At 36.1% G+C, this 23,254-nt stretch overlaps 3 protein-coding genes across 10 annotated transcripts in view; 2 read left to right on the top strand and 1 right to left on the bottom strand.

The window, feature by feature from the left end:
* Positions 1-337: 337 nt before the first annotated feature.
* Positions 338-9,562, bottom strand: idh3g (isocitrate dehydrogenase (NAD(+)) 3 non-catalytic subunit gamma). Its single transcript, XM_051879277.1, has 14 exons — positions 9,485-9,562; positions 9,108-9,152; positions 8,792-8,803; positions 8,573-8,670; positions 8,372-8,487; positions 8,210-8,270; positions 7,861-7,993; positions 6,113-6,246; positions 5,913-6,015; positions 5,670-5,816; positions 3,527-3,621; positions 3,246-3,306; positions 1,310-1,441; positions 338-1,063 (listed from the first exon to the last, which is right to left on the bottom strand). The coding sequence occupies exons 1-13, from the start codon at positions 9,551-9,553 to the stop codon at positions 1,340-1,342; spliced, it is 1,176 nt and encodes a 391-aa protein (XP_051735237.1). The 5' UTR covers positions 9,554-9,562; the 3' UTR covers positions 338-1,063; positions 1,310-1,339.
* Positions 9,563-9,908: 346 nt separating this feature from the next.
* On the top strand, positions 9,909-17,051 carry fam3a (FAM3 metabolism regulating signaling molecule A). Its single transcript, XM_051879276.1, has 10 exons — positions 9,909-10,190; positions 10,617-10,677; positions 10,767-10,874; positions 11,442-11,465; positions 11,561-11,684; positions 12,044-12,102; positions 12,194-12,244; positions 12,330-12,414; positions 12,581-12,707; positions 16,562-17,051. Exons 2-10 carry the CDS (start codon positions 10,665-10,667, stop codon positions 16,658-16,660), a joined length of 690 nt encoding a protein of 229 aa, XP_051735236.1. The 5' UTR covers positions 9,909-10,190; positions 10,617-10,664; the 3' UTR covers positions 16,661-17,051.
* Positions 17,052-17,771: 720 nt separating this feature from the next.
* Positions 17,772-23,254, top strand: part of si:dkey-151g10.3 (serine/threonine-protein kinase WNK3) — a 53,975-nt gene continuing 48,492 nt past the window's right edge. For all 8 annotated transcript variants that reach the window (XM_051879275.1, XM_051879274.1, XM_051879269.1 and 5 more), the window contains exon 1: positions 17,772-18,985. The gene's annotated coding sequence lies outside the window, so the exon portion shown is untranslated. The remainder of the gene's footprint in view (positions 18,986-23,254) is intronic.

Raw genomic sequence — 23,254 nt, 5'->3', positions numbered from 1 at the left:
ATCCTCGTCGCTTTATAATATTAATAAAGAACCACTGAACTCACATGAACTGATTTAAACATGTTTTTAGTACCTTTATGGATCTTGAGAGAGGAAATATCATTGCTCCCTATGTAGGCCTCACGGAGCCATCGGATTTCAACAAAAATATCTCAATTTGCGTTCCGAAGATTAACGAAGGTCTTACGGGTGTGGAACGGCATGAGGGTGAGTAATAAATGACAATTTTCATTTTTGGGTGAACTAACCCTTTAAGGAAACTGCATGACAACTACATGAACTTGCATGTTTGATGTGAAATGTGCATGTTTAACTCAAAAGATGACAGTATGCCAGATGAGAACTTACCAATAATACAATTAAGCACTGCATATCAAAAGACAGTAAATTAACATAAAGGTCCAAACTAAATGATGCAACAGTAGACCAACATTAAGTATTAAGCTTAAATAATACTATAGTATAAAGTCTAACGAAAAAAATATCATCTGATGGACATCCAGAATATGAAGTCCATTTAAACACCCAACACTGTAAGGCAGTTAGAAAAGTAAAATGCAGTAGTTTATACAAGTATAATTTTGTAAATGGACAGTTGGAGTTTTGTTCATCTTATTCAGGGTTAATGAAGTAAACATAAAAGTTATGAACCCAAAATGAATACATTGTGTTTGTGGATAACATGGTAAGAACGGATACAATTTGGAATGCAATTGAGCAGCAAAAAACAGAAACCCAATGCAAGAACATCATCATAAATACTGCATTAGCATAGCATTTAAAACAATATAACCATTTAAATACAATATGATAAATCTAAAAGCTCTGCAGTTCCCGAGGAAAGACCACTATGCCCAAGAAACACCACAAGCACAATGCTGAAGTATGCTGCATTTCAAATGAATCTAGAATCGTTTTCTTGGGACTGAAGTTCATGTGACGCCATCTCCACCCCTGATCCCCATAAAGGCTGCTGGATTCAAGAATAAATCTCTTGTCTCAAGTGAAAGCATGTTATTGAGTCATAAAATGAAGTGCAGATGTCCTTATGAAGCTGATGCATCTGAAAGCAAATTGCAAAGGGAAAAGAAATTGGTGCAAGCCAGAACCGCATCAAAAAACACAGACAGAACAAGGAACACATAGATGGATGTGACATATTGCAAGAGAACTTTGAGAAAGTTGAGATGAAACATTAACAGCTCTACCAAAGAGGAAATGGCATTTACAATAACTAAGGTTTGTTACTCCTTGCCATGGATTATAGACTGATTGATAAAAAATATATTGTACAAGAACTGCTCTGTACCAAAGAGTTGTGAAGTGATGCTGACTCAGCTTAGATCTCAGTGGTGAGGGGACCACCGCTCTCGATGAGCCTCATGATAGACTGAACTACTTCTGAGGTAGTGCCCTGCCCCCCAATGTCAACTGTGTGCAACTGCAACAAGAAACATTACAGAACACATTACAACATGCTTAGACATATGACAGAACATCAATTGTTGAACTCATCCTCTGTAAATTATTTGATACGGTTTGTTAAAACTGTAAAAATACTGCCTGGAATTAAGAACCTAATGTAGAAATATAAGCAATGCTCCTAAAAGGACTCGTGTTGGTACAATAAAAAAAAGATCTGGCACCAAGCGGAAAACTATAGTCTATAAACTGTAGAAAAAAAAAAAAAGATATAAAATAATAATTTTACCTAAATAGACATTACTATAAGATACTGTATTTTTGGATTTCAATTTTAGGCACATATACTGTACCGTTCAAAAGTTTGGGGTCAGTAAGATTTTTTATTCTATTCAGCAAGGATGCATTCAATTGATGAAAATTTATATTAAATATATTTTTAATGTAAAAAAACAAAAAAATTTTTTTTGATCTTTAATAAATGCTGTTCTTTTGACCTTTATATTCATCAAAAAATCCTAAAAAAAAAAAAAAATAATAATAATAAAAAAATGTATCATGGTTTCCACAAAATATTAAGCAGCATAACTGTTTTTAACATTAATAATAATAATAATAATAATAATAATAAATGTTTCTTAAGAAGCAAGTCGACATATTAGAATGATTTCTGAAAATCATGTGATACTGAAGACTGGAGAAAATGCTGCTGAAAATTCAGCTTTTCAATCACAGGAATAAATTACATTTCAAAATATATTCAAATAAAACAGTTATTTTAATATTAATAGTTTTCTACAATATTACTGTTTTATTGTATTTTTCTATCAAATAAATGCTGCCTTGGTGAGTACAAGAGACTTTTCAAAAACAAACAAAAAAATCTTACAGACCCCAAAATTTTGTAGTAGTAGTGTAACAATATCATGATATACACAGTCAAATAAAAATACTCATTACTACAAACACTTCTTTCATGCACAAATCCAAAGAATGCTAAGAATGTCTCAGTCTACAGTGCCTCCCACAGGTTTGAAATATATTTGTGGTGGTAGCCGGGTGGAAAATCCTCCTATTACCCACGGCAAAAAAATGGTCTACTATATGTGACAAACAACAAATAATGTGTGATTGAAATTTGAAATTAAATGTAATAGTAGCCTATGTAATTAAAATTAATTACATACTAATATTATGCATTGTAAATTATGCAAAATTACAGCATTGCTATGTCTATCTCAGTGAATGGGACACAGATTTTACTGATACTAGTAAAATCTATATATTGAATAATATGTTCTTAGTCTTTTCTTTCTGGCTGTGGGGGAGCATCCCAGCAAGAGACTACAATAATTTACTATGAATTAAATGGTAATCAAATTATATAATATATATATATAAAAATATGCATTCTTACAACTGTCTAAAACATATTATATAAAGGCCATAAAGTAGACATTGTCATAATTCATCAACTCAAGTTTATTAGCAATCTCTTGGAATAAATGTGTGCTATTAATTGATTGAGAATCACTTTGAAGCACTCTGAAGCGCTGTAGCGCGGGCCTGTAGATCACACAACAGCGCCCCCTTGCGATTTTGCGGTGGCTGTTAATATACCTGGGTGGCCCGCCCAAGTAAAGTCTATGTATGGGGAAGCACTGGTCTAACTGGTAACATTATATGCAGGTTTTCACAACTGACAGTATACTCATTCACTAAAGTAAGTTGTGATCTAAAATCTGTCATAAACGACATGCTAGACCAAATGTAAAATGTGTACAGGTAGAGTTAATACGTTAGAAAGAATCTATGTGACTGACCCTGGTCTCGTTCATAGTTGTGAGAATTGCACCTCGGATCATGGTGGCATAGTCATGAATCCTAAAAAAGAAGAAGAAGAGGAAGAGAAGAAGCCACATATCCTAAGCATAGCACTATAGTTATACTGCTAGAAAATGATGTGCATATTTAGCTGATTTTTTACAACAGGGAAATTCTGCTGTCAATCAAGTTAAAGATACAAGAGCTAACAAAGAACCAGAAAATCCGCAAAATTACCATCATAAGAGCTTAGCAAATAACCCATGAGCTCCTCACTTACTTTAGATGATCTAACATGAGGCAGCTGGCAAGCAGCATAGCAGTGGGGTTGGCGATGTTCCTGTTGGCAATGCTCTTTCCTGTATTCCTGGTGGCCTGTTATAACATAGGCCTATTTAATGCCAGACATTCAAATGTCACTCGATATTTGCATTTCAATTTCAGTGATATAGCTCAATTTCAATAGAGAAATACTATACAAGCATAATTCCTTTAAAATCTATGAATAATGCCGATCCAATACATTGCATGGAGGAAGAGAAAATGTATTATCTTTCTATTTAAAAAGTTAACATAAGCATGTAATGAACTCTGGCTTATGAATATTAATCAGCCTAGGTGAAGTAACATTCACCCAGCAGTTGTGACTGATTTGCTGAAAAGTACACTACCGTTCAAAAGTTTGGATTTTTTATTTTTTTCTACTTATAGGATTTTATTTATGTTTTTGGAAGAAGTCTTTTATACTCACCAATGTGACATTTATTTGATCAAAAAATACAGTAAAAACAGAAATATTGTGAACTATTATTACAAATTTAATATAACTGTTTTCTATGTTAATATATTTAAAAATTTAATTTATTCCTGTGATGGCAAAGCTGAATTTTCAGCATCATTACTCTAGTCTTCAGTGTCACATGACCCTTTAGAAATCATTCTTCTATGGTGCTCAAGAAACATTTCTTATTTTTATCAATGTTAAAAACAGTGTTGTGTATTACTTTTGTGGAAACGTGATATACATATATACACTATATTGCCAAAAGTATTGGGAAACCCCTCCAAATCATTGAATTCAGGTGTTCCAATCACTTCCATGGCCACAGGTGTATAAAATCAAGCACCTAGGCATGCAGGCTGCTTCTACAAACATTTGTGAAAGAATAGGTCGCTCTCAGGAGCTCAGTGAATTCAAGCATGGTACCGTGATAGGTTGCCACGTGTGCAATAAGTCTATTCGTGAAATTTCCTCACTAATAAATATTCCACGGTCAACTGTTAGTGGTATCATAAAGTGGAAGCAATTGGGAACAACAGCAACTCAGCCACGAAGTGGTAGGCCACGTAAAAATCACAGAGCGGGGTCAGCGGATGCTGAGACGAACAGTGCGCAGAAGTCAATAGCTACAGACCTCCAAACTTCGTGTGGCCTTCAGATTAGCTCAAGAACAGTGCGTGGAGAGCTTTATGGAATGGGTTTCCATGGCCGAGCAGCTGCATCCAAGCCTTACATCACCAAATGCAATGCAAAGCGTCAGATGCAGTGGTGGAAAACACTGTTTTTCAGGGGTTGGGCTTGGCCCCTTAGTTCCAGTGAAAGGAACTCTTAATGCTTCAGCATACCAAGACATTTTGGACAATTTCATGCTCCCAACTTTGTGGGAACAGTTTGGGGATGGCCCCTTCCTGTTCCAACATGACTGCGCACCAGTGCACAAAGCAAGGTCCATAAAGACATGGATGAGCGAGTTTGGTGTGGAGGAACTTGACTGGCCTGCCTCCTGACCTCAACCTGACAGAACACTTTTGGGATGAATTAGAGTGGAGACTGTGAGCCAGGCCTTCTCGCCAACATCACTGCCTGACCTCACAAATGCGCTTCTAGAAGGTCAAAAATTCCAATAAACACACTCCTAAACCTTGTGGAAAGCCTTCCCAGAAGAGTTGAGGCTGTTACAGCTGCAAAGGGTGGGCCAACTCCATATTAAACCCTACGGATTAAGAATGGGATGTCATTAAAGTTCATGTGAATGTAAAGGCAGGCGTCCCTTTTGGCAATATAGTGTATATATATATATTATTTTTATATATATATTATATATATATATAAAAAAAAAACATTTTTGTTGTTGTTTTTTTTGTTTTGTTTTTTGTATTCTCCAATGAATAAGAAGTTTAAAACAACAGCATTTATCTAACCGACCCCAAACTTTTGAACAGCAGTGTAGGTAAGTGGGTGCTAGCCGTATTAGGTTTTGTTTAGACTTAAAGCTGTTTACATGGCTGACTACAATTATTATTCACACTGTGGCCAAAAAAACTAAAACTCTAATAATAAAAGGATTATCATCAGGGGACGACCTTTAAAATTTCTGCAATTTAGGATTGTGCTAATCACTCAGGTTTTCCTTCATACCAACCGTTTCAAACACGGCATAGTCTCGTCCGTAGTTGGCACCAGGCACCAGACCAGGTCCACCCACCAGCCCGGCACACACATTGCTGACTACATTGCCATAGAGATTAGGCATTACCATGACATCAAACTGTTGGGGCTTGGAAACAAGCTGAAACAAACAACATAACCACAGTAAATATAGTAATGGGCTTCTTTTGTTTTCACATCAAAATTGTCAGCATGATTTGTTTGATTATTTGTTCACCTGCATGGTGGTGTTGTCTACAATCATACTATCAAACTCAATGTCAGGGTACCCAGAGGCCACCTCCTTACAGCACTGCAAAAACAGCCCATCCCCCAGTTTCCTGTTAAGAGAAGAAAGTGAGAACACATTATTAACACATTCTTTGCTGTGACAACTGTAAATTAATTGTACAGACAACAAGTAGTAGACTAACTAACATGATGTTAGCCTTGTGGACAGCCGTGACCCTGCGGCGACCTTTCTCTCGGGCCAGTTTAAAGGCATAGTCTGCGATGCGGAGGGAGTTGTTCCTTGTGATGATTTTCAGACACTCTACAACTCCTGATACACTCTGAAACACACAGAAAATTATGATTATTTACTCTAGTAAAAAAAAAAAAATGGGTAGGAAAAATGGGTAAAATGGGCAGGAAAAAAACATTTTGCACACAAGTAGGGGACATAGCAAGTTTTTTGTGTTCAAGGCATCATGCACATATGCACACATACAGTATACATATATACTCATTGTATAGTATACTGATTGTTCTAAATGACAGAGTATTTCATATGCTACATACTCATACTCTAAGTTATTAAATTATTTTTGACCTTTTTTGTATTTTTTATTTATTTATTTTATTATTATTCCATGATAAATATTAAAAATGATGAATGTTTTTACTATATAATACCAATTCATTATCTTATAACTTATGTTGAGAACATTCTTAAGCTCACTTCAATAGTATAATAAAGTATACTTTTCTGTCAAACAGTGAATAACCAATCATATCCAATTATTAAATTATTTCTGGCCATTTTTTTGTCATTTTTTAAATTTATTTTATTTTATTATTATTCCATGATAAACAAATATTCAAAATGATGAATGTTTTACTATACCGTACCATTCAAAATTTGGGGTCAGTATGTTTTTTTCTTTGAAATAAATTAATACTTTTATTCAGCAAGGAAGCATTAAATTGATCAAAAGTAACAGTAAAAACATTTATAATGTTACAAAAGATTTCAATTTCAAATAAAATAGAAAATGCTGTTTTTAAACTTTTTTATTAATCAAATAATCTTAAACATTTTTTTCATGGTTTCTCCGGAAATTAAGCAACCATTTTAAACATTGACAATAAAAAGAAATGTTTCTTGAGAATCAAATCAGCATATAGAATGATTTTAAAAACAAATTACATTTTTATTAATATAATTAATTTTGAAAATAAATTACATTTTTGAATATATATAAAGAAGAAAACAGAAATGTACTGTATTGTATTTACTGAATTTCTGATCAAATAAATAAGAGATTTCTTTCAAAACATTAAAAATCCTATACCGACCCCAAACTTTTGAACAATATGAACATAATGTATTTATCTTAGGGCTGCACAATTAATTGCATGATTAGAAAAATAAGATTGAAATCGTGCTTAAGCGCAATTCTTAGTGCGATTATTTTTTTATGCGCAGCTTGTCAATGAAGTATGGCTTGAAATGCTAATCCATCTGAAAGCACTGCGAGTTTGAGTCGCTTATAATGTACGTTTGAAAAACGTTATAACACTTTATAACCACAGTTGAGCATCCTTCTGTGAGATGATGTGGCTTTGAATAAGGCAGTCATGTGTTTATTAGTCATGTTTAATCAATCAAAGCATTTCAATCTTCTGTTTATTCAACTACTGCCATAGTATGATGCCCATAGGGATTTCCTGGAATGACACGTTATCTACTTCTGAGGCAGGGCATATTTGGAGTTTCTGCGCAAGAACGCCCTCTGGCTTTCAGATGGAGAAGCATTTACTACTGATGACAGAGCCGTACAGCTCTGACAAGCTGCGCATAAAATAATTGCAGCCTTTGCCAAATCGCATGGCAAAGTCGTTATGAAGTGCAAGAAACAGGTGGAGCTGTGTGGTCTGTTGAGTGGGTGCAGTAAACTCCTGACCTCATGCTCCAGACTGCTGTACTCGCCCTCTGTGTTCTCTCTGATAATGATGATGTCAATATTTTTGTGGCGCGTCTGGACTCCAGGAAGCGACTGGCAATGCATCACATTGGCATACAGATCCAGACTCGTGCTGAGAGAGAGCGAGAGAGACAGCTGTGCTGAGAGTGAACTGAGGTGAACCGGTCTAGACACACAGTGATGGGCAGGAGGCCAAATCTGAGGCACTCTGCCATCAGTCATCAAACTCAAACTGAGGGGCCCAACAACTTTTAATACAGCATCATAAACATCTGATGAAGCTGTTATAAATATACTATTTGTGTAATTATTTGTCTTTCAACCTTACCGTAGAAGATTGTTCCTTGACTTGTGGTTAGGGGGCATTGTGTGGTTGGTCTCGATGTTCCCTGAGAAAAAAAGATGAAAATGATTGAATATAAACAGTTTGTTGAATAAAAACTCACTAATAATAGAGGAACATTGTCAATTAGTAGCTGAATGCACAGACCCTTTAGAGCAACTCCATTGCGCCGAATGGCCATAATGGCATTGTTGATGTCGTCCTCACTGGTTGAAGAAGAATTTACATTCACCACCTCAAAGTCCACAGGAACACAGCTGAACCTGTGATTCAATAAGAAAATCTTAGAGTGGCAACACATTCTTACCAGATATTAATTATATTGTTGAAAGTATTGATATGACAAACCTGAAGAGTTCCCGCACATGGCTGAGCAGCTCTGGTCCGATCCCATCTCCAGGAATCAATGCTACAGTATGCCGGCCTCCATACTTAGCAGGAGGAGGCTGCAAACAAACATAATGATTAACATTCAGTGGCTCTATTACATGTGCATGTTAATCATGGAAATAACTGAGGTATTTGGCGCCATGCTTTCTATGTTTACTTATGTTACTCCAAACTTACTATGATTTGTCCCTTCAAGACAGAGGACCACCGGAGGTGAAGAATATTTAAAAAAAAAAAAAATCCAGAGTTAGTGAGAGAGAATTATGAATTCATTATTTAATAACATACGTTGAGAACATCATTAAGCTCAAGAAATGTTTTTGTTCCACTCAATATTACCATAAAGTATACTTTTCATTCAAACAATGAATAACCAATAATCATATCCAACAGATAGAGAGATAGATCTAAAAGTCACTAGCACATGACTAATACAGGTCTAAGCTAATGTAGACAGGCATTATTCGCTGCCATCTTGAAGACAGCAACCCACTGTGTATGTAGGTTTTCCTCTTTGATTGACTGCTGCGCCAAAGACCTACAAAAACAAACCGATTAAGCATTACAACATATTAGAGCACCCCTCACATCATGCCTGTTTTTCAAAGCCACGATTTCATCCTGAAATCATGTCGCCAATCGCACTGATTAAACGTCCCGATTTAAATTGAAATATAAATGAACAGATATGGAAGCGAACTGAGTGAGCTAAAATACATGTATAATGCGGACTAATACATAAATTGATATTTAGCAAGCTAACTCTGACCTTGTCTTAGTAAAATGTCACGTTAATATGACGCGTTGATAAACAATTTTGCATTATTATTTGTATTTATAAGGTCATATTGTGTAAATAAAATGCCTTGCCTTTGCTGTATTTCCCAATTGCCTTCCCAAGATTGGTTTTAAAGCTTTAGTAAGAGTAGCCATGGTCATGACAGTAGTATGCATGTGTGTTATTTTCCGGATTAAACACCGGCTGGTGGAGAATGGTTCCGGGCTGCGTTTTTTAATAATAAATCTTTAAACGGATATTAATTACTTTGTCACTGACAAATTTACACTCATACATATTTGTTATTGTATATTTATTTACGTCGTTCTGCTTAATATCTCAAACCTACATTATTAAAGAATGTAGGCGTGTATTTTACTTAACGTTACATACTCTCACTACATATAAATAACATTATTTTGCATGGGTCAAATGTAATTTACATCGAATCTAAATTATCTCTAGGAAGTGGATCATAAGAGATGATATTTGCATACTGGATGCGCAGAAGAACCACGTGCTCATCATTTTGGACACCGAACCGGAAGATTGTCGTCGGGATTGGTGTATTGGCAGTAGACGCTTCTAGAGGTTAGCGACCAAGTATATTTCGTTACTACAGAATTGTGTGTTCGTTAAATGTTCGTTATATTTGATGCCGAATAATCCAGTCGACTCTGGTTTTAAGATGAACATGCTTCGGACGCGAATAAATTAACTTAGTCGTGATACTTTTACACCCCAAGAGACAAGCTGTTTTGCAAATCTGCTGCACTGGGTCACTCCACATTTTGAAAGGTATTTTATTTTTATTTGTGTGAAATGTGCGTTTTGATTCAATGATTGTGCTCCGGTTTACAAATCAATTGTTTATATGTTTGTTTAAATTAACAGATTTGAGTATGAAGCTGTTGTCTAGGTTTCAATTCCACGAAGGCTTGCTTCCCAAATGACTAACAGGTGTAATGTCATAGAAGTGGTTTTAAACATATGTTAGCCATTAAATGTCCAGCTAAATGTATTAAAATGTTTTAAAATTGTAAGCAGAAATAGGAGTCAAACTTTTGTATAACTTATGCAATTTAATTGTTAACAGCCACATTTCCTGAATGACCGGGTTCTGAAACTTGTTCTTTGGAATGTTCCTCAGGGGTTTAATCTGAATAGTTAGGCTCTGCTCTTGCTTATCTTTGTCATAAATGTTGTCTCGCTTACTCCAAACAGAATATTAAAAGTGGCCATTTGCTGACCAGATTCTGACATCTGTCTACCATGAGGTTTGCAGGTCTGTGCATTTCCGTGCATATCATGGGCTAGATAAGTTTCTTCTCACAATGGCATTCAAATGCTATTTCCTTCTTTTGTATTTCCCAGTGACCCTGCGTGCTGTTGCCTTGGTACTTCTTTTGGGCTTCACCTGGCTTCTAGCAAATTCTATGCTAGGAGGGGATGGGAACTCCTTGATGCGGATGCTCTTTAGTGGTAAGGATGTTATATATGATACAGGTTTTTCCATGGCCAATGCTTTTATTTTAGAGAGCATATAAAATATGTAGTTCCATTAGTAGCTTTAAAAGTAAACTAACAAATCTGCTACAAGCAACTCAGCTCTGTAACATTGTTATGCAACGTTCCCTCTATTTTTTTCCCCCTTGCTGAGCAAAGCCTCGCTCTATTGGATGGACATTTCAGGCACCTGAGCAAAAACATTCCTTATCAGATCTGTACCTCGTACCTACAAAAAGTGCTTGCGTCATGCAGTTGTAACTTTTAAGTGCTATTTCTTATTTTATTTGCATGCAGAACAGTTAAATTATTTGATATAATATAGCTTTATAATAATATGAAAGCAACTTGAATCATTTAAAGTTTAGATCTATTAAATCATTTCAGGAAATGTTTTATAGTCATCTAAAACCCAAACACTCACAACTTAACTACACCTCTGATTGTTATATATATATATATATAACAATTATATTTTATATATATGTGTGTGTGTCAATCTCAGTGGCTTAATGATTATTCACAAAGTTTTATTATTCATAGGTGGACAAGAAGAACCAACTCCAGGTAAAATGACTTTGCATTAAAAACATACTTCGACATTTTCAGAAGAAACATTTAAGCAATCTGATCATTCAAATCAATAACCTTCTCTCCTGCAGAACCACGACCACGCAAGTACAAATGTGGCCTTTCAGCACCGTGTCCCCCCAAACATCTCGCATTCCGGCTGACTTCTGGTGCTGCCAATGTCATCGGTCCCAAAATCTGTCTGGAGGATAAAATGCAAGTTGCCTGACCTTTTCACTGTCGGTCTCTTTAATGAGCTTGCATGGGCACCGCTGCACACTATGCTCTGCATGTAACCTCCCTCCCTATTTCTTGTTCTGTCTCCAATGGTTTTCATTATATCGTCTTTGTTTTTCTCATGGCCATCACTACCAGACTCATAATCTTATTGGGGAACATGATGCAAGTAGGCATTGGTTGCTTGCTCTTTCCATGCCTGTGTTTTGTTCGTATTCATATTTCATTTTCTGATCCTCCCCTAACCTTTACCATAGAATTAAGTGTCTATTTATGAGAGTAATTATAATAGCGCTCTTTAAAAATGTTGTTTGACTTCTACTTGTTTGGTCTTACAGTCTTGTCAGCAGTGCTAAAAACAATGTTGGCAGAGGTCTCAATATTGCTTTAGTAAATGGTAAATAGCTCAAATTCTTTTATACTGATATGCTTGCATGTACTATATATTCATTTAAATAAGTATTAATAGGAATGTTTCCATTTTTCAGGGGTCAGTGGAGATGTTTTGGAAATAAAAGCATTTGATATGTGGGTAGGAGGTAAGTTGACCTGATATATAATTTGGTTAGGTTGCTGTTTTCTCATCAGCTCCTAACATGAGTGTTTTCTCTCTTTTCACCACAGAGGTTTCAGAGCTGCTGAAGTTTCTTCGGCCTCTCCATGAAGGAACACTAGTATTTGTTGCTTCTTTTGATGACCCAGCCACCAAGTAAGTCTGTTTATTTCTGCACTCCTCTTTTAAAGCCAGATTACTGTTGTTTTGTGTCCTAATCTCTCATGAATCGAGAGCATATCAGGGTTCTTTTCCTTGAGTGTTTCTCAGATGGATATTAATTACTGCAAGGCTTAAATCAGAGTGCTAAACCCATTCACAGGTTAAATGATGAGGCCCGGCGGCTGTTCGAGGAGCTGGGGAGCACGGCAGCAAAGGAACTGAGCTTCAGGGACAGCTGGGTGTTTGTTGGAGCCAAAGGAATAGAGAATAAGAGTCCATTTGAACAGGTAGCACTTATGGAAAGCACTTATGCATTATTGTCATGGTTTTTTGATTTAAGCTCAGGTTGAAGGATAAAATTTGATGTTTTTTTGTCACAGTACCTATGATGAATGGATTTTTGTTAGGGGTGTTAGAAAATATCGATACGCATGAATATCGCGGTATTATGTTTGCTGATTCTGTATCGATTCTCAAACACTGTATCAATATTTATGTTTACATCCAAGATGGCTTTATGTTTGGTTTAAACCCAACCGCTAGATGGCAGTGTTATCTCAGAACGTAAACCGACGCGGAGAAGCACAAGGGTCAGTGTTGCCAAGTCTGCGGTTTTCCCACGGAATTGGGCTGCTTTAAAGTTGTTGCCGTGGGAGTAAAAATATTTCTGTGGGTTGATTTCCAAAACACCCCCCGGAAGTACAAATTCAGTGGAGAATTCGGCCGCCAAATCGAGAAAATCACATTGGGCTATTTTTGGGCTACTTCTGTTGCACAGACCTGACAACCCTGGCAAGGGTGCATTGCTAGCATTAACATTATCAAACTCAGCACACAAGACTATAGATTTATTCTGGTGTCTCTATCAACTATCAGTTAATGATTATACTAAGTACATACAAATGATAGGTTACTATATAGTGCATAATAAAACAAATGGAACATTTCTTTCACTTGATAAACTGTTAATTAATAATTTAACCAATAATAATAATAGCTTATTAAATGAATAATTGAACATCATTACATTCTTTTTATAACTGAAATATTTGGACATTTAACATTTAAATTAACATGTAATTACATTAAAAATGATTGTGAAAACATGTAGGCCAAGTGCAAATGCATGTATAAACTAAGGTATCAAGCTAATTTGGGTATCTGTATGCTATGCTAGTACATAAGCTAACTAATACAGACATTAATAGTCATTATGTAGTTCAAACAGAGTTTATCATAACATGATTTTGTAGGAATTGTAATCAGGTGCTAAAGAGAGTACCTATTAAATATAATTTGAGCCAAAGTAATCGCTTGGGGTCCTAACAGAGACCCGATTTCAAGGAGGACCTGATTTGTCACCACACCTGCTCCCGCTGAAGTGTGGACTCATTTTGGCTTCCACTATAATAAAACCACTAAGGAGATCGACAAGAGTCAAGATCCAATACATGGGAAACACATTGAATCTGAGAGCTCATTAAAGGATTAGTTCACCAAAAAATGAAAATTCTGTCATTAATTACTCACCCTCGTGTCGTTCCACACCTGTAAGACCTTCGTTCATCTTCGGAACAGAGATTAAAATTTTTTTGATTAAATCTGTGAGCCTTCTGGCCTCCGATAGACTGCAACACAATTACCACTTTCAAGGCCCAGAAAGTTAGCAAAGACATCATTAGTCCATGTGACTACAGTGGTTTAACCTTAATGTTATGAAGCGATGAGAATACTTTTTGTGTTCAAAAAAACACAACAAAAATAATGACTTTAAACAATTTCAACAATTTCTTCTCTTCCATGTCAGTCTCCTAGTTGGTTCTACGTCAGAACGCTGACTATACAGGTGCTGGTCATATAATTAGAATATCGTGAACAAGTTCATTTTTTTTATTGTAAATTATTTTAAAAAATGAAACTTTCATATATTCTAGATTCCCTACATGTAAAGTAAAACATTTCAAAAGTTTTTTTTTTTTTAATTTGTTGATTAGAGCGTACAGCTAATGAAAGTCCAAAATCCAGTATCTCAAAATATTAGAATATTTACATTTGAGTTTCATTAAATGACCATCCCTACAGTATAAATTCCGGGTATCTCTTGTTCTTTGAAACCACACTAATGGGGAAGACTGCTGACTTGGCAATGGTCCAGGAGACAATCATTGACACCCTCCACAAAGAGAGTAAGTCACAGAAGGTCATTACTGAATGGGGTGGCTGTTTACAGAGTGATGTATCAAAGCATATTAAATGCAAAGTTGACTGGAAGGAAGAAATTGGGTAGGCAAAGGTGCACAAGCAACAGGGATGACCGCAAGCTTGAGAATACTGTCAAGTAAAGCCGATTCAAACACTTGGGAGAGCTTCACAATGAGTAGAATGAAGCTGGAGTCAGCGCATCAAGAGTCACCACACTCAGACATTTTCAGGAAAAGGACTACCAAGCCACTTCTGAACCAGAGACAACGTCAGAAGCATCTTACCTGGGCTAAGGAGAAAAAGAACTGGACAGTGAACAGTGGTCGAAAATCCTCTTTTCAGATAAAAGTAAATTTTGCATTTCATGTTGAAGTCATGGTCCCAGAGTCTGAAGGAAGACTGGAGAGGCACAGAATCCAAGCTGCTTGAAGTCTAGTGTGAAGTTTCTGAAGTCAGTAATGATTTGGGGGGGCCGTGACGTCTGCTGGTGTTGGTCCATTGTGTTTTATCAAGTGCAAAGTCAATGCAGCCATCTTCCAGGAGATTTTGGAGCACTTTATGCTTCCATCTGCTGACAAGCTTTATGGAGATGCTGATTTCCTTTTCCAGCAGGACTTTAGCATCTGCCCACAGTGCAAAAACCACTTCCAAGTGGTTTGCTGACCATGATATTACTGTGCTTTATTGGCCAGCCAATATGCCTGACCTGAATCTATGGGATATTTTCAAGAGAAAGATGAGAAACAGTCGATCCAACAATATACAGATGATCTGAAGGCTCAATAGTGCCTCAGCAGTGCCACAGGCTGATCACTTCCATGCCACACTTCACTGATGCAGTAATTTGTGCTAGGAGCAAGTCATTTGCTGTAATATGTCCTGCCGATCAAGTATTGAGTGCACAAAAGAACATACTTTAAAGAACTTTAACTTTTCTGTTTTGCAAATCCATTTTTTGATTGATCTTAGGAAATATTCTAATATTTTGAAATACTGGATTTTGGACTTTCATTAGCTGTACGCTCTAATCATCAAAATTAAAAAAAAAAAACTTTTGAAATGTTTTACTTTACATGTGGGGAATCTAGAATATATGAAAGTTTCATTTTTAAAAATAATTTATAATAAAAAAATGAACTTTTTGATGATATTCTAATTATATGACCAGCACCTGTATGTATACGATGCATATAGATGATGCTTATCGTATCGCCAGGTTCTTGGTGATACACATCCCTATTTTCCTTACAGAAAACTGTGGGTAGTGTTTGATGATCACTACCCAAATTTAAATGACCACCCAATACAGCAGATCTAGTTTGAGTTTTATAACATCAGAAAATCAGTGCCTTTCTCTCTGAATATGTTTTTACCTTCCAAACTCCATGCGAGACCATTGCGACCTTCATTAAAAACACCAAAATGCTCCTTCTTCTGCAAGTACTTAACTTAAACCACAATCAAAGACACTTGCTAGAAATAAATTGTATATAAAAAAAGATTTTCTTGTCTTTCTACTGTAATTTTCTGATTTTTTTTAAAATTCCATTCAAGCTTAGTCTCAACTTGGCACTACATGTTTAACATTTGTATAATAAATTGCTTCTAATATTCCTCATTTGCAAGCCTCTTTGGATTAAAACATCTTGCTAAATGTTGTAACCACTTCAATTGCTGTGTTTCTTTAAAGCAAAAACAAGAAATAAAATGCCTTGCAATTTCATTCTAGCCCACACACAATTTAATATCTGGCTAATTTGTGCAACTTTAAGAACATTTGAGAACATTTTACTGCAAACTGAGCTGTTTGTGGATGTTTTCAACAGCTTGTCTGAGTGAACAACAGCTTAGCTTAGAGTACATTTTGCAGGGTTGATGATTTACAGTTTAGAATTCTTAAAGCATGGATTTTTACCTTTACCTTTTCTCTGTCTTTCAGCGAATGAAGAACAGTAAAAGCAGTAATAAATATGAAGGCTGGCCTGAGTCCCTGGAGATGGACGGCTGCATTCCTCTGCGTGCTCCGTTAGAAACTTAAGGACTCACAGGGTCTTTGAACTGTAGGAACACATCAAACCCAAAAATCAAGGAGCACTATGTGCAAAATTGGCTTTGATTGAGAAAGTGACTCAGCTATCTGAAATGAACATAGAAGTGGAAGTTAATGGAAGTTGTCTGGTCCAGTGGAATTAGAACGGTTGTAACTGACCAAAGAAGAATTTATTTTTTGTTCTTTATTATATTTTTTAAAATATTAAAACAGTATGTTTAGGAAAGTTATATATATATATATATACAGTTTAAAATGTGTGAAGTTGATACGGTATAAAAGCTGTGTCTAGCGGTTGCTCTGAAGGATAGCATTTGAATTTACATTTAAAGACAGATAATTATATACACAATAAAGTATGTCCAGAGAGGGGAGTTCATTTGGGGGTTGTTACCTATTTCTAATCTAATCCATATTTGTGGTAAGTTTCATAAGACTTTATCTGAATTAAGTTGCACCAATCTTCTTCCAGGTGTAGTTTTTGTTCTAAGTGAAATTATGCACTGATGAAATGCACTGTGTAAACAATCTTTGATATGAATCAACCCATACATCATGCAGGTTTTTTTTCCCTTAATTATTTATTGCTTTTTTTTTTTTTTTCCTCTTTTTTTTGGGGGGGGGATTACGTTTTTTTATCTCATAATAAACACACATAGATGTTTATCCCCTCTTGCTTGACCAGAGAAATCGTAGCCTGTTTGAAATGCAATGTGGTTTTCGTGCGTGATGTAGTGACGTGTCGCTTAATTTCCGTGCGTGTTTTTCTCGTTTTGTTTCATGTGCACACAGTAAACCATGCAACGAAACTAAGGATCGCGTGTGTTGTCAGCGAATGGAAGCACGCAAACAAGCACCATGGACAGCGGCATTACTGCTCTTATACACTAGAGGGCAGCAGAGAAGGGTGAATTTGTAATGAAACTTAAAATGGCATTTTGCATCAATTTGCTCTACGATGGTCTACGAGGTATTTTTATACTTTTGTCTTTTTATTAATTAAATAATTTTTTTTACGTTTATTAATTAGTCTGAAATATATTGTAATATTTATTCCTTAGAAACTAGTATACGTTTTTGTTAGTAGCCTACTTTATTGTAATTACTAGTAAGTAATCCAGTGGTGATTTAGTTGGCCATATTTGACATTTTCTCATTATTTCAAGTTTTAAACACATGAAGCATTAGGTTAGATACTAGCACTTGTTCCAGAGAAGATGGTAGGCCTATCCATTCAATTAGTCACTAGAATTATTACTTTGCTACTAGTCACTTTCCCAATAGTTTATTTACTTGTTATTGTTGGTAAGCTGCGAATTATGCTATAGAATAATATTAACTAACTATTCACTTCAGACAAAGATGTACCTATTCCAGTCTTATTAGTACTTTTATTAGTAGACTACTTTGTCTTATTAAGATTAGTACTAGTAGCCGACCTTTTAATCCATCTATACCAAAGTAGTTAGTAAATCTTCCTTAAATAGGTTACTAGTCTGTATGGTGAAACATTTCCAGTTAACATAAAGACGCAAATAAATAGAAAACATTTTGCTGCTTCAGTTATATAATATATTTTGATTTATACATCACTCATATATAATATTAACTGCCGTATTTTCATAATTAAGGCCACATGAATTGTCAAATGATATTCGGGCTATTAATAGAAAAGCTAAAACAAAAGTAAAGACAGACATGCCTTATCTTCCAATAAGTAACAACCCTATAAAAATGTAAATTAATTATATCAGAATGCCCAAATCTTGTTGTTTTATGAGACGCTTACTGGGACAATGCGCGACCACGAGTGGTCAGACAGGCGGTGGCGCGCATAGTTGGAGCACGCGGTACGAGCGAGCGAGCGCGCGCGCGTCTCTGTCGTTAACCGAAAAAGGAGAGACGATCGTGCTCGATTGAACTACCACGAACGTCGCAGCGACGGACGTTGCTTTGTAAATTATGTAAAATAAAGAGATGCATCACGCTATACACCTGTGAATACGTTGATGTTACGTTCACCGGCGGAAAGGCGTGCTAATAATCTCGCGGAAAAGAACAACAATATGTTTTTTAACAGATGATGTGTCCGGGAAGATTTGAAGGATTTAAAGACGCCGCTCAAACAAGAGAACCAAACGCTCGTATAAGAAAAGGAGTAAACACCGGCAACGTTACACGACAAATTACGCTTATATCCAACGAGATGCTGACGAGCTGTTGAGTCTTTGACAGATAACGTTAAATTGGAGAAAGCGAGATCTTTCGACGAGCTGCTTCAGTTTTAATAACGACAGAGGATGCAGCACACCGGTGAGTACCGTTGACTCTTATGTTAAATAATCATTAGCTTCTGATATTTAAAGGACTGCTATTTACAGATATATATTGTAAAATAAAAATGCATCTTTAGGTGCTGTATGTGTCTTTCAGACATACAGAAATCCCAGGCAAACATAGCTTAGATGCTAACACAACGCGGTGGTGCTGAAACAGATATTGGCAATGGACGAGACGAGCAATATTAGCGAACGGTAAAAATAAAAATAAAGATGTTTCCATCTTTTATTGGTCTGCTTTTCACTTCTGGTTCCGCATAGGTTTCTACTCTTGATATTGTCTTTTATTTTCTTTATCCGTATTTGACTTGCTAACTGAGTGACATTAAATGAATACTGAATGTGCAGCTAAGACAGGCGTTTGCTCTCTCTTTCTGTATTGTCATATCCTGCTCTTAACAAATTTTCTTATGCTTATTGTCAATTTAACTGTTAATGGTGATTAATTTTGCTAGTTACAACCTAATAGCACACGTTTGTGTATTTTTATTTTTATTTATTTATTATTATTTTTTTTTTTGATGGCTGCCATGTCCTCTGTTGCTATGTGTTTTCAACTCAAGGCATTGGCCACTGTTGCTCAGCGTAGTGGCTAATAGATGGTGCCTGTGTATTGGTTGTTTACCTTATCATTCTTTTAAATATTAGCTTTATGTTGTAGAAGTATGATTTTGAGACAATGACAGATTTTTATTTATGTCTGAGATTATGAAAAATAGAAATCTAGTTCTAAGTGCTAAGTTCTTTGAAAATGGTTGATATGAGTTTCTACAAATGTTTTGAAGTGGTGTAAAATAAATAAATAAATAAATAAATGAATAAATAAAAAAATTTGTATAAATTTAAAGTGGGCTTACTTACTTATGTTACTCCATTTGACCTGCCCTGATGTGACCTGCCTTTTCATATCAAAGCCATTTCATATAAAAGAGGTACTATGTTTTATGGTTTTTCTTCTCACATAACATCACAATGGCTTCCTGCATGTTGGTTACACCATGCTGACTTTGGTTTGATTAGCAGATGTTTTTCAAATAGTAATATTTTGAAACATAACTGCTTTAATGTTGTAAGATATAATAATAACAATAATAATAATAATAATAATAATAAAACAATAATATAACATTATTTTTTTAAGAACTGATTTTTTTTCCCCCACACAGTTGCACCATCTAGGCATTTTGGACTGTTCACCAGAAAAGAGTTTATGAAAGTTTTTTAATTTATTTTTTGAGTGACTTTATAAATCCAGACAAAAAAAAAAAAAAAAATTGAACATCACTTAATTGCTATGTATCGCTATATATAGAACTTGGCATAAAAGTAATGTACACCATAACCATAAAGTAACCATAAAAGTTTGGGGTCGGTAAGAGAGGTGACTGGAACAGCATTTATTTGAAATAGAAATCTTTTGCAACATTATAAATGTCTTTACTGTACCTTTTGATAAATGTTATGTGCCCTTGCTGATTAAATGTATTGCTTTACAAAAAAAAAAACCTTACTGACCCAACCCTAACTTGTATGCAGCTTTGCGCAGCAATCTATGCTGATGAGGACAAAGCAGTGATTCGTGTAAAAGTGATGTTAAAAATCCCTCAACTTCATTGGAAATCTGCCCCATATTGTATGAAAGGATAAAACAAGAGAGAGCTTATTTTAGTCATAAACCTCAAAAGCACAATAGTAATCCACTTATTATTTGTAATCCACATCACGGCAAGCTTCGATTAAACGGTCTCACCTGGATTATATCATAGACTGAGCGAAGAGAAGGTAGCATTAGGCAGTATCTAGTCTCTCTTTTCTGGTTCACTGTGTACCCTACCTTCTGTGACCATAGTGACACTCACTTTCACATGCTTGACCTAGATTGGACAAAAGTGTTTGTTTTGTGTTGTTCTTGGTGTTACTTAATGGGACAAACTTTATGCCTTCAACTCCAGCTGTCACTTTGCTGTTATCTACAAGCATCACATTTTATTTAGTAACATTTACTTTCTTTATGCTGTGCTGGGTCCTCTTGGTCATAGCTTATTTTAAATTTTAAGTCAGGTTTAGCAAGATTTTGAATTTATAGCCATTATCATTGTGAATCATAACACAATCTCTCTTTCCTACAAAATAGACTGTGGTGGAGGAAAGAGTATTGATGTGACTGGTTAAAAAGAAATCAATTGTGACAGCAAATTATCCAGCCTACTTGCATCAGTGCCTGAAGCAAATGCAGATCCACAATCTCAAATTATACATTTGATGATTTTTGCCTTTAAGTGTCAATCAGAATGAAATGACAAAGAACATATGACCATAGCGAGACCTTTCTTGTACTGCAAACTGACCTTTTCATCTCAGCACGAATGGGCACTTAACTCGGTTGCAAACTAAGCTGTAAATTATGTAGATACCTCAGTAATCCAAGACACAGCACATGTCTGAGGGTCCAGTTTAAAATGACTTTTTGTTGTTGTTACACGTCCTGACACTTTAAAATTAAATGAAATAGTTTGCTCACTTGTGTGGTTACAGCCCTGCATGACTTTCTTTCTTCTGCAAAAAACCAGCAAGACATTTTCAAATTATGTTCTTTTTATTGTTTCACAGAAGAAAAAAAGGCATGCAGGTTTGGAACGAAGTGAAGATGATTTTTGGGCTAACTATCTCTTTAAGACATGGTTTTCAACCTTTTTGACTCCAAGGATCCCCTTTGTCTGAGGCAATATTAGAAAGCCCTCCTATCTAAGATGATATCTGGTAACTTTTTTGTAATAAACTCTAAATATGATGTCAGTTTAATGTTGTACATATTTGTGTGTGTGTGTGTTTGTAGTATTTTAATTAAGATTGTGTTAATATTTAAGACTTATTGAGCCCCCCTGGAAGTTTGCTGAGGCCCCTAGTGGGACCCAGCTCCCTAGTTGATAACCACTGCTTTAGGAGGCAGAAGAACTTAAGCGGAGTTGGATTATGTCTGGGCATTGTCAACAAAATTGCTCTACTTGCTTTGCACAATTTATTTACAATTGAAACATTGTCTGTCACTTATTCAGTTCCATTTTATTTATTGCTTTGGTGATTTCATCATACTCATATTCTGCTCCACACCTCTTCCACTCCCACTTGCCCAAACTTAAGTTGGTTTTGTTGTGGTGGAATTTTGTCTATTGTCACTGCTGTCACTCACACTCAAACTAGCACATATTTTATCTCAGGAAAATCTCCCCAACTCTTTTTGTGTGTGAGTGCGATTCCCCCCTCCTCCTTTATCTCCCTCCCTTGTTCTCATTCACACACATTTTTCCCACCCATTTCAACACAACCCCCCTCCCCCTTTATCTGTCTCCCCCTCGACTGGCTGTCTAAAGCCTTGATGTCCTCTCTTCCTACCCACAATCCTTTCCTGTCCCCCCTCCTCCATTTTATCCACACTTTTTCATCTAGCTTCATCATAGCTCAACCCCCAAACTCTTCTGTCTGCCCCCTCCCTAAACACACACACACACACACACAGATACACACACGCTGTGTTCCCTGGCTCCCTCTTTGTCTGCCTCAGTAAATCAGCAGAGCCTGCTCAGTTCCAGGGGATTAATGTGTGTATGCCGGTGAAGAGAGCAATGAAAAAACTGGGAGAGGCAGAGAGAGCTCGATTTTTGTGTAGTGCCTGTTGTGTTTGGAGTTTCAGTGCACTGTGGGAGCAGACAACATACTGAGTGTGTGTGTGTGTGTGTGTGAGAGAGAGAGTGAGTGCTTTAACAACACAGTGCACTGATTAGCTGTATCGTTGTTGAAGAAGAGCTCGGGTATGGCATGATAAAGTGATATCAGAGACATTTACGAAGATCCTGTCTAATGTGAGCTGCAGTTGATGCACTTTAAAAGCCTGTCAGACTTTTTAAACCCACCTAGCGAAAGCGTTTGCACGTTTCAAAGAGGATTAAATCACAGGCACGGATATTCAAATTAGCAATACATCTGGGTGAGGTTGAATGCCGTATGTCATGATTAGTCCCACATGCTCTACTGACAGATGAGAATGTAGAATAACAGAGCTGATATACCAAACTAAACATCCTCAGAGATGACCAGGCTTGTCATATTCAGGTTTTCCCAAAGCATTGTATGCTAAATTACACAGGCAAGTTAAGGCTACACTGAGGAGGTTCTGCCTCCAAATGTGTTTGTGTGTGTGTGTGTGTGTGTGTGTATGTATACAATGTGTATACAGCATATTCAA

Source organism: Ctenopharyngodon idella, chromosome 22, assembly GCF_019924925.1.
Source record: "Ctenopharyngodon idella isolate HZGC_01 chromosome 22, HZGC01, whole genome shotgun sequence".
In the NCBI taxonomy this organism is placed as follows: Eukaryota; Metazoa; Chordata; class Actinopteri; order Cypriniformes; family Xenocyprididae; genus Ctenopharyngodon; species Ctenopharyngodon idella.
This window is presented reverse-complemented; position numbering and strand designations above follow the sequence as displayed.